Source organism: Symphodus melops, assembly GCF_947650265.1.
Source record: "Symphodus melops genome assembly, chromosome: 9".
NCBI lineage: Eukaryota > Metazoa > Chordata > Actinopteri > Labriformes > Labridae > Symphodus > Symphodus melops.
The window spans coordinates 7,062,725-7,074,555 of record NC_136699.1 but is presented as its reverse complement, the minus strand read 5'-3'; the positions used below and the strand labels follow the sequence as shown (position 1 = coordinate 7,074,555).

The window sequence follows — 11,831 nt, the reverse complement described above, 5'->3', positions numbered from 1 at the left end:
TGCAATTTGTTCAACTTTATTGAGAAAAGAAAACATCACAGAGCTATTAGTTGATCAATCAGCCATTGAGAGCTTTGAGTTTCATCTTCAGTGCAAAAAGAGGAGAACAGTGTGTGGATGATGGATGAACTAACGGCTCTCTCGTCTAAAAACAAAAAACAACAACAAAAACTGAATAAAACCAAAAAGCTGTCGTCTTTTAATTTCTTTAAAAAGTGGACAGATCTCAGCAGCACATGAACCAATCACTGACATGCATTAAATTATTCTCATTATTTATTGTAACAGTTCTCCGTCCGCTCAGTCTGACTGAGTCCACTCTGTTTTTTTTTTTCTTTTGTGTTTTTGCAGTTGGCACATTCACAGCTCAGAGTCCTCTGTCCTCATTTTGTTTAATTTATCATCTTTTGAGAAAGCAGGAAAAGGGCAAATAAAGAATTTAAAAGCATTTCAAGGTGAGGAGGAGGACAAACAAACATGAACAAATTGCTGTTATTGGCTGATGAGGAGGAGGAGAAAATCAAAGAGTTTGTTCCAGCAGTGAGGACCATCACATGGCGTATTTCTGAGTCCATTCCTGAGCTGTCCTGCTGTACCTGCACAGACAAACACACGGGTGAGTCAGCTGGGTCAGCAGGTGAACAGAGAGCAGGACCATGCCATGCCTGAAAACACACGCACACACGCTGAGTGCTGAAAACACTCATTTAACAATCAGGAATCAGACGTCACTGTGGTGAGTTTAGTTTGCTGTTTAACTTACGATGAAGCGTTCCGTCAACTCGCCCTTTATAAATCAAGGTTATAAAATCTAAACTTAATTATCGCCTTGTGATTGTTTGTAGTTCATTTCAGTTCATCTGCTGGTCCTTTATTGAATCACACTAAACCTGTTCTCTGCCTCTGAATTCAAAGTTATTTACTGATTTGATTATTTCAGACATGTTTAAATATGTTATCTCACCACTGCTGCCAGCTCCAACTCCAAACCAAACCCTGATCTCCTCTGGCCTGACTAAATTATTTTTATTCATTAAACCCTCAACATATTTATAATGTTCACTGCTGCTTTGAATGGATTGATGTGCATTTTCTTAAGACAATGTTTGTGGTCAGCTTGTTTGATTTTTCACTTTGTAGTTGGACGGGTTCTCCATGAATACAATCACATTAATGTGTGCCAGATTTGAATACGCGTCACAGACTTGAACTGGACTACAACATTAAATCAAATGAAAATAATGTCAACTAACGGTATATTCTATTTGAACTTGAGTAGAGTCCATGGGTAAAATTCCACTGTCCTGTGTCTAAGTTGTGTTGTGAAGCCAACACGAAACTCTCCATGTAAACTAGTTAACTTGTAACATGAGTTGTGTCATTGTTTGGTTACCTTCGAAACGAAAGGCTCATCTTTAGTAGCAGAGCATTACGTCCAAATTAAACAAAACATGTGTCAATACAGTGTTGGTTATAGTGTTGACTCGTGTGTCTTCTAGTTTCCAAAAAGACATAACAATAGAGACATCTAAAGGTGAAATGTTCAACTACAACCGAAGGAAATGTAACAGTTTTCATTATGGGACAGGTGAAATGATCTCCACTCATGGAAAACTGAAGCACGGGTAAAATCAAAATCATCATACATTTCTGAGGAAAGTAATCTATCATGGTGAACACACTGCTGAAGCTGGTAAACCCCTCAGCTCCTCCTCTTCCTCCAAGTTATCCCAATCTTCAAAACCAGCACCATGACAACTGTATTTCCAGAGGACATTGCATCCTCTGGGAGCTAGGCCTAAGGTTTACTTTGGAGCCATCTCATCTGGTTCAACACCTTGAACGTTAGTAGAGTGCAAACTCTGCCCTAAATAATAAAGCATGTTCAAACTTGATCACCTTTTTTTACCGACTTACATTACAGAGCAGCTGCAACCCAGTGAAGGTTCTTTTTTAACTCTTCAGAAACGCGTTTACCCACGAGTCACAGTAAAAGACAGTCTCTATTTGGTGCCTTTTTTTTTGCAGAACAGCAGTCAGGATTGTCAAAGTAAATTTTAGTCAAACACTACAACATCAACTAGCAGCAGTTCTTCACAGGAGCTCAGACTGTGACTTCATATTTGGAGCCATGCTTTGCATCAACGTGCTTCAGTTTGATTTCCACATGTTGCTGACAGAAACATCCGGCAGGCAGCTGAGCTCTTACCCTCACAGCATGGCATATTTCTCTGTCCACTCCCTGGCTAGTCTGCTATACCTGAGACCAACCGGCAGGACAAGTTCACAGAGGTTAGAAACCTTGATTACAGCTCACGCACAGGCGTGATGGGAAACTATTTATGGTTTAAAGTTAAAGAGACAAAAAGGATAAGGAGGGAGAATAAGAAGGAAACGGGAGCAGATAAAAAGAAAATAATTCAAGAAGAAGACGGAAGATGAAGGTGTGAAAAATATAGAATAGGCGATTTTAAGAGTGAAGCAAAAAAAAAAAAAAAAGAGCCCGAAGAATAAAATAATGAGAAAGAATAAGGTCATACATCGTCCTGTAAACTAAGATGGTCCAGTATTTCATCCTCTTTTAATCTGAGAAACATTTTGTGTAAAATCCAACACTGGCGAAGGAAAGATTGGGCCCCGTTTGGATCAGAGAAAAAAAGCCCGGTTATTTCAGGATCTCTCTATAGATCCAATTTCTGTTTTTATTTTTAAGACATAAAATCGCTTAATTACGGAAAACGACTAGGGCCACTGAATTATTTTTTTTTTTTTTCCCCCATATGGACTTTTCACTTACTGAATTCTGAGAAAGTAAATTTAGAAATAAAATGTCAGTGGCCCTAATCGTCTTCTGTACAAAGCTGTTGGTTTTAGTCAATTTCAACTTTAAGTGTGTTATTATTTTGAGATTTCCCTCTCTGTAATATATGATAGTTATCATTTTAAAGTAATGAACTTGGTGGATTCTGTTTTGTAGATAATGTTTTTTATGGGTTTTGTAGTTTTTATATTATACAAACAAACTCACTTGGTGGAGTCTGTTTTGTAGATGTTTTTTATGGGTTTTGTAGTTTTTATATTATACAAACAAACTCACTTGGAGGGATCTGTTTTGTAGATGCGGGCGATCTCTGGCACTAGCGGGTCGTCAGGGTTCGGGTCACATAACAGAGAACAAATGGACAAAAGGACTGTGGAGAGAACAAAAGGTCCACTGTTAAAGAACTCCAACATACATCAAGCTTTATTTTCACAAACGTTCTGAATTCTCTTTTCCACCACACAGTTTATGTCTTACCTTTAGAGATAGTTAATGCTGGAGACCACTGTGATCTCAATATATCCAAGCAGATGCTGCCATTACTGTTAATATTTGGGTGATAAATTCTTGTTGTAAAGGCGACCTGATGGAAGACAAACACAAAATCAACTCTACTTTACTGACGTATGACTGGTTTATGGCAAAGTTCACGCAACATGTTAGAGCTTCTTACTTTACTTCCAAAAACAGTGCAACAGTTTAAAGACTAAATCTATCTGGAACCCGAGGATAGGAGACAACATTTGAATGACGTTTATCAGACCATCAGGTCATGGGAGACAGAGTACAGTAAATTAATGAGCTTATTTATACAGCACTTCAAACGCCAGCATTTAAAGTTTGACTAACAAAACAAAAAATCCTGAATGTGTAAGAGAACAGAACTCGAACACGGCTGACTGAAGTCTGGGACAACATGTGGGGAACACTAGACAGGAAGAGAACTCAGAGGACAATAACATGAGAAACAGAGAGGAGGCAAACCAAAATCACTAAACAGCAACAAAGAATAGAAGAAGAGGAAAGATCTACGAAGAACTAAAGCAAGAAGAAAAGCATCTATGAAGCAAAAAAGATCTCTGTGAGCTAGAATTAAATAGAGATCTTTATTTAAGAGCTGAAATGAGCACAGTGAAACACAAGACAGATTATTTTAACCTAAAAGAAATACAAACAACATTCAGGTTAATTCATCAGTACTGACCTTGGGTGGTTTGAAGGGATAATCTGTAGGGAAATGAATAGTCAGGAAAAAAACTCCGCCCTGATAGGGACTGTCAGGCTGCAGCAGTAACACACAGAGAGGAGCCGGGTTAGAAACAGTTATCACTCCTGACAACACACAAACTGCTTTAGTCTTAACTGAACAAGACACTACGGGACATTTGAATGATGGTTTGAATAAACTTCTTTGAGCTTTTCCTGAGAAAGCTGCTTTCCTGCTTGTGGCCACATGGTGTCGTCTGCATCATTCATGCTCACTGACTGTGCAGTCCGACAGCTCTGCTCGAAATTATTCTTTCTGGACTCTTTGTAAGAGTTGTTGAGACACGCTGGAAGGGTGATCATTCTTTTGTTTTGTTTTGATGTAAACTCTTTTTGTAATGATTTTGGGGGTGGGCACTTATAAGCTTCTGCTTCGGCCCACTCCTTTTGAGCAGAATTACAACTGCTCAAATAAACAAATAAAATAAAATAAATAAATAAATTCTAGTTCTCCTTTATTAATTAGGTTGTTATGACTTAGTATGTAATGAGTTGTATTTTCAAACGAGAGAGAGGGCGAGCGAGGGAGGACATTGAGACTATCTAACGTAAACCTGGTATTTTAAAGTATCAAACATATTGACGTGTGTTCACAACATATCGCACATCAGTAAATCTGTTTCAATCCTGTGAATGTCAATAAGATGTCGATCCTGTGGAAACACTGATCTCTGTGATTCAAGGTTCACTCTCGCCCAGTGTGAAAAGGGATCTGTGTTGGGAGGATCACGGCAATAGGAATTTGGTGCGATTTTTAAAATAACAATAAAAGTCGTGCAGATGTCTTTTGCCTGACTTTCTTACAGTGTGATTACAGGTGACCATAATCACTGTGGTTGTTGTTTCTATTCAGGCTGGATTCATCTTCTGAATGTGCGAGTGTTTTAATGACATCAATGTGAGAGCAGTTTGATACTTACCGGCCCCATAATAGTAGCTTGCCAATGAAACACTATAAAAAAAATTAAAAAAAAACACAGATTGTTAATAAATCCTCCTTCATTTGTGTCAGTTCTAAATAAATAAACAGACAAACAGGGTGACAGTCTGTTTGTGTCTTTGTTTATGTTGCTGGATGAAATAAATCCTCTTACTGTCTTCACCGACAGGCCCGGCAGAGCACTGAGCCGGAGGATCTCTGGACAGGTCGGTTAATTCCTGAAAGCACACGAAGAAGACAGAGGGGGCTCACAATTAGAAAAATGAGGACAATCAATAAAAGGAAATGTGTTGTGATAAGCATCCCATTCAAAAAGTTGAATTCCAAGTAGTCAGCAAAATAAGAAGTTACGTCACAACTTTTAGATCATTTTGAGTCTTTTCCTGTCTCGACATTTTTTCTTTGTTTTTTTTCTCTTAACAAATCCTTTGTGATGTGCATCAGGTGTGTCAGCTGTGGTTGTGTTTTGCATTTTGTTCCGTTGGTCTGTTTCCTGTTTGTGACACACTATGCTACTTCCTTCAGCAGCTCTGAACAAAGTGAACTATCTGAAGAAAACTTCCCCACCGACTGAAACAGCCACATAGTTGATCTTCTAACGATCACAAACACCTGCTGAAAGTATTCAAGATGTGAAGCTTACAATAAGATCAGTTGTCAGTCGTGATGAATCTGTATGGGTAGAGCTGACGAGACTACCCAAAATGCAGAGCTAATCTTTAACCATCAGTCGACTCTGATAGACTTCACTGAGTTTAGGATCGGATGAAGGAGTTCTGAAATAGAACTTTTAATCTGTGCACTATTTCCTCTCAACATTTCTTTCCAGCTGTAAATACCTGAAACTTTTTTTTGTCGGGAGGGGTGTGTGAAGACAGGCGTATACACCATTCAACAAGAGATTTCCTCAATGAACAAATTGGATCTCAGAACAACTTAACAAACCATGAATAGAACATAAACAGCCCAAAATATATAGACAAAACTAGAGAACGAGGTCCAATGGGAAAGAGTGACTAATAACTCTGTAGTTTGTTTTAAAGCTCTTTACATGGATTTCTTCATTTATTCTGCTGCTCAGATTTCTTATTACACAGAAAGTCCAGTCAACATTAAACAAATCTCATGCAATAATCATACTATGGTATTTACCACTGATGTTAGGTGCATTCATGTATGGAACCTATTTAGAGCACTAACATGTTCATTGTGTGCATGAATGAGCTTTTCTTCTAACTGAATTTACACACTACATGTTTCAGCTCGGTTTTTGGCTCCTCTCCTTCTTTGACTTCTTTGTTTTATTTAAGTGTGCACTGGGTGCTCTTTGCACAATCTACTGTGTGATGAATAAAGGTGCATCTCATTCACGTTTTGAGTTTAGAAGTAAATATCATCAAAAAATGATAGTGAAAAATGTGAATGATGAAGTTCTTTTTGAGCTGCTGAATGTGGGACAAAACAAAGAAGTGGAAGTGAGAGGATTTTACAGAAGTAGTTTGTGCAACAACATAAAAGTCGCGCAACAAGAGCTGAATACTGCAGGCCGAGAAGTCCAGACGTGTTCATTTCTGAGAGAGCTTCAGAATAATAAACAGAGATCTTACTAATCTCATTGCGGTTGTGTACTTTTATTATTTAAAAAAAAAAAAAAAAAGCCATGTCTCTCTCTGACCTTTGTGCAGTCTGAATGTATGATGCAGTTTTTATCCAACATGTCCGAGCTTGAAAATAGTCGACCGACTAACTGAGGAGGTCAATGTGGTCAGGTTTCACGTTAGCAGGCACTGAATCAAAACTTTGAATAAGGCTTTGTCCCCATCAGATCAGCTCAGACACAATCCTTAGAGCAGGGACCAAAATTAACACCCAACAAGCGCCAAATGCGGGTAGATTTTCCATTTGGTGAGTACATTTCAGAAGGTTATGCGCCACATTGGGTCAAACGCTGGATTCGACTTTTTTTCTGCTCAGTCTCACCGTGTCTGCAGCTAACATAACGATAGCAACGTCCTCTTTGAGAACTACCTATTCAAAAGATAAAGACAAGCAAATGTGTTTTTTAAATTTCTCAATGTCCTGATCTGATACAATTATTCCAGCTGTGACTTAAATCTGAACAGGACATAATGCCTTCTCAGTTAAATGGCCTTTAACAGATCTGTGTGCGACAAAAACAATTTTCGGTTGGTAAAAAATATGTTTGGCGGGTACATTTTTTCATCTAGCCGCGAAGAGACATGCCCAAGTTCGGATGGTGACTTAGAGTACTGTTTTTTATCAGTAATACACAGTATGTGTAAACCTGACCTTGTTTACTTGTAGGTTTGTCCTGCTGCTGGGAAATGTTGTAATCTTGTAATCCTGTTTATGTTAAAGATTTCACAATTGAGTGGCTGCTAACTCTAAATCTAGTCATTGTTTTGACCTGTGACCAGAAATAGGACTGTCAAACTGAATTTGTTTAAGGCTAGATTCAAGCTCTATATGGACAGCTTCCTGCTCTCTGAAGCCTCCTATGTGACAAGCAAGCAAGGATCAACAACAAGATTGTTTTCTGTCTTTGCTGAGATAACACTACATTTGTTCAAAGAACAGTACAGTGTCCTTGGGGTGTCACCAATTGGCAACCTCTGTTGATGAAAAATGAGGAAGTCACTACACAAGTCACTTATGAATCAAGAATTGTGTTTATTCTGCATGTTGTACATTTCAGGCCTCACCTTTTTTTTTTTAACATTTATGAGATTAAGAATAAAAATAATTTTTATTAATAAAACCAAATTTCTACATTAGTCCAAAGACAGACATCTCAGCTACACAAAAGCTGGCCTTCAAAATAAATGGTCAGCAGACTTTCATTTTGGAGGCCAGCCTTTGTGTAGGTGAGACTTGTACGCAGCATCAGAAACAGAATGAGACACACAGTCAGCACTGATGTGTAAGCAAAAGATCTATTTTGAGTCTGGACAGCAGAGTTAGAGAGATCAAGATATAGCAGTGCTGCTTATAGAACCACAGGTTTGTGTTGCAGGTCTCCCTGCAGCCAAACTGGGCCGAGTGTGTGCGTGCGTGTATGTGTGTGTGTTGGCATGTGACATACAGGCTCTGCACGGCTCATCTTTCAGGTTTGGCTGAGTTTAGGAGGCGAGAAAACAGGCAGGAATTCAGAGAGAGACTGTGACAGAAGCAGCTGGGGGGGGGGGGTAGACACTAACCTCCCAGCTGTTATTGGTGACATTTAACTAAATATCATTTTCAGTTACAATTAACACACAACCTGGAAAACTCAAATCTACAGCTTCCTCTTTTTTTACCCATCATAACTATTAACCACAGTGTAAATGAAACTTAGTAAAAATGGGTTTTGTAATGTAGTTTTGGCTTGTCAATTTAAAACCTACTACTACTCTGGATATCAAACAGCTGTCTGGATACATTGAATAAAACACAATGTTTTTGTTAAATCACTAAATTTTTTAAATGTAGTTGTCATTAGCCTTGAACATTACTCACTAAAAGGCTGCATGGTGAGGACAGACAATTATTTTCAACTTATTCATAAAAATATGATTTATACCACGATCAGTGGGGACAGTTTTATTTCCCCAACACAATAGTTGCTACGGCTGATAATCTGATCAAAACCATGATGATGTAACTTCTGAAGTGGTCAGAAAACAAACAAGTTTTTGTACATCTGGATTGTAGTTTCTGGACATTGCACTAGGCTACATTGTAATATTTATAAAAATAAAAAATAAAATAAAATGGAATTCTAGAGATAACTTTAGCAACACAAAACTTCAATGAACTTTGTGAACAAAATCTGACAAAGACTCTTATGCTTCGATAATGGTTCTGTAAACTGGAAAGATGGCAAAACATCAATAAGGGAACTACTTATTTTGCAATTTCTCTAGATAAAATTTTGCACAACCTGTACAGCTCTTTTATCAAAATGATTGTATAATATGTTTTTTTTAAATAGGAGGGCAATCTAAAAAAAAAAAAAAAACCTGACAGCTACTTGTTTTGAACTCTTACCTGTTAATTAAATTAATATATATATATATATATATATATATATATATATATATATATATATATGTCAAAACAAATAATTGTATTATTAAAATTATGGGCAAGAAAAATAATTGTGACTAATTATTCTTAATAAGTACTATTCTTCAAACGTACTTTTTCAAAATGTCATCTGGACGATGAAAACCCCTTTTTAAACCTATAAAAAAGTGCAAAACACTAAAGTTACGTATTTAGATATTTGGTATATTTCAGATAAATCAATGTGTTCATTGTGAAATGTAAAGAAAGATGTGAACATTTACTTTTTCCATCAAATCTCTCCTTGAATGAAATGAGTGTTTACCTCCTCTGCTATGAGATGTTATTAAAACACACGTTCTCTGGAAAATTATAGCAAACTCAACAAAGGTTATGTGCAGAAATGTTTTGGGGTTTTTTATGTACAAATCTAAGTGAATAAAACTACAGACAGAATCACAACAGTTTGATTTTAATGGAACAAAAAACCCTGTGTATTTGACCCTAATGTAAAATCACACTGAATGAACCTTAAGTATTTAATGGAAATAAAAGGAAATCAATGTGAACTAGTAGACAGTTCGAGATGAAAACACCCGAGAGTGAAAACATGGAGTGAACATGTGTTGGTAAACAAACTGCAGGTCTCAGAGTTATTTAAAGATGCCTAGGTCATAAATAAACTACACAACAGTTGGGTTAAAGGCCTGACAAACAGGCTAAAGCTAACGTCAGTAAACTCAGCCATTGTTTTATTGTGCAGACTCTACACGGGAGAGGACGGGGAGCATGACAGAAAGACAGAAATTGAACATTTACAGGCAACACAGCTATTACCTTCAAACCAAACTAAACCTGTAAATCAAACCTCAACGGATATTTAAAGGTTATTTTGTGTCAAACGTTGTGTCAGCCGAAGCAGCTGCTTCACTGTGAAGCTAACGCTGCTAGTCGTCAGGCTGTGGCTAACATTAGTTATAATAACCGACAAAACCTTAAACTTCGGTTGTCATTACATGTTTAAAAATTATAGAGATTCGTTACCTTGCTGATTCGTTTTAAAGCCATTGTGTCGGCGTAACGGGACCGGCTGTCGAGGAGGAGGAGAAGGAGGAGGAGGAGGAAGAGGAGGAGGAGGGCAGGCCAGCTAGGTGACGCTAACTAACTAGCATCTAGGACTTTGCTAGCTTTTGTGATGAGCTCGAGGCGTTCAACTAGTTAGCTGTGCAACACATACGCCGGTTAAACTTCAACCGTTTTTTTCTTAAATCAAGTCTTTTCGTAGATTATAGCTCCGTGTGGTGGCTGACTTCTCGGTAGGTCAGCCCGGACTTCAGGCTGACACTCGAATAACGGACGGGACCGACCGCAACGGCTCTAAAATGTCTTCCGTTACACAGAGAGCAGCTGTCAGAGGACCGGCAGCAGGAGGTCTCACTCCTCTTCGATTTCAAAGCACAAAAAAAAAGTAACACCCCAAAACAACATGGTGGCAGGAAACACGACCGACTTGTAGTTCCACTGTGCAGGGATAATAAAAGAAAAGTTAAATATGAAAACGAGGGGAAAGTTTGTTTTGCCGAATATATTTTAAACATAAAGAAAATTATTATTGTTAAAAAAAACGTTATTTAAACAAAGTACTGATGCAACAAAAACGTTGCCTATATAAAGCGTTTTTCTTTTGAAATATTGCAACTATTAAAAAAAAGAGTTGAAATCTATACATGTTTTTCTACGAATAAAACCGCAAATTTGGCTCATAAAATGCATTTGAAATATATATATTTCCTATATTAACTTGAATGTTTTGCATCTTATAATATGACTTGTCTCTGTATTTAAATACGCACTTTACAGAGCATAATAAAATAATTCTAAAAGAAAATGTCAATTTTTTACGAAAATACAATTTTACAATTTTAAGTATAAATGTGTAATTTTTCAAATGTAACTTGTGAACATTTTAAAAGATTATGGCTTAAACAGCAAACACCTTGAAAAAGTTACAATCCTAGAACTGTATAGGAAAATCTCAATTAACCTCTAAGGTGGTTAAAACTCCATGTAAGACATTTTGTTTAGTTGCAATCTTGAAAATCTGTTATTACTTGTACATATTTCTGCACTAGCAACTTTGACTAATAAATTATTTACTTCATTTGGCTTAAACAGAAAAAAAGGAGAACACAAACAAGATGTTAAATATAAAAAACACTTTATTTAAAAAAAACCAATGCAACCATTAAAAAGCTGGTGTTGAACTGTACAGTGCAGGGCAAAGATATAAATATCATCTTTTGGACACACAGATAATTTTGTTTTACACTGGACTTTTTTCCCACAATGCCTCATGTAATTATTTTTATATGATCCTAGGCTTCATGTTACCCGACTTAAAAGAAGAGAGAAACATTTTTAAATGAAGTTCATGAAGATTATCTGACAAAGTTTAAAACGTTTTCAGAGGAGTGAAACAGAAAATAATGGCCCTTAAAATTAGAAAACACTAAACAAATAAAAAATAAACATGCATGATTTAAAATGACAGTTTCACATTCTTTTTAGTCATAACACAATAATAGCATTTCCATATGATTATAGGTTTTAACAGACATTTGAGAGTTGCATATAGATGGATGGGAAATGATCCTCAATGCCGTATCTGCCTCTATTACAATCATTCCTTATTAATAGCACCTTTCCCCCTCCAAACATCAAACATCTGCGACAGAAAAA

The 11,831-nt window shown here is 37.0% G+C and overlaps 1 protein-coding gene across 2 annotated transcripts; it reads right to left on the bottom strand.

Annotated features, from left to right (window-relative positions):
• ube2d2l (ubiquitin-conjugating enzyme E2D 2, like) lies at positions 1-10,551 on the bottom strand. 2 transcript variants are annotated; one of them, XM_079353097.1, is made up of 8 exons: positions 10,137-10,551; positions 5,182-5,245; positions 5,008-5,039; positions 4,026-4,103; positions 3,299-3,404; positions 3,098-3,191; positions 2,210-2,260; positions 1-596 (listed from the first exon to the last, which is right to left on the bottom strand). In XM_079353097.1, exons 1-7 carry the CDS (start codon positions 10,158-10,160, stop codon positions 2,212-2,214), a joined length of 447 nt encoding a protein of 148 aa, XP_079209223.1. In that variant the 5' UTR covers positions 10,161-10,551; the 3' UTR covers positions 1-596; positions 2,210-2,211. The 2 variants fall into 2 exon arrangements, with proteins under 2 accessions (XP_079209223.1, XP_079209224.1); XM_079353098.1 differs by lacking the exon at positions 2,210-2,260 and having other exon boundaries at positions 10,137-10,546.
• Between the last annotated feature and the right edge of the window lie 1,280 nt (positions 10,552-11,831).

Excerpts from the sequence above, each read along its gene's own strand:
- ube2d2l (XM_079353097.1), bottom strand. The coding sequence starts at position 10,160 with ATGGCTTTAAAACGAATCAGCAAG. Across the intron at positions 3,405-4,025 it reads ATCCCTTCAAACCACCCAAG|GTCGCCTTTACAACAAGAAT; the intron begins GTCAGTACTGAT and ends GTCTTCCATCAG. Across the intron at positions 2,261-3,097 it reads TACAAAACAGATCCCTCCAA|GTATAGCAGACTAGCCAGGG; the intron begins GTGAGTTTGTTT and ends GGTTGGTCTCAG.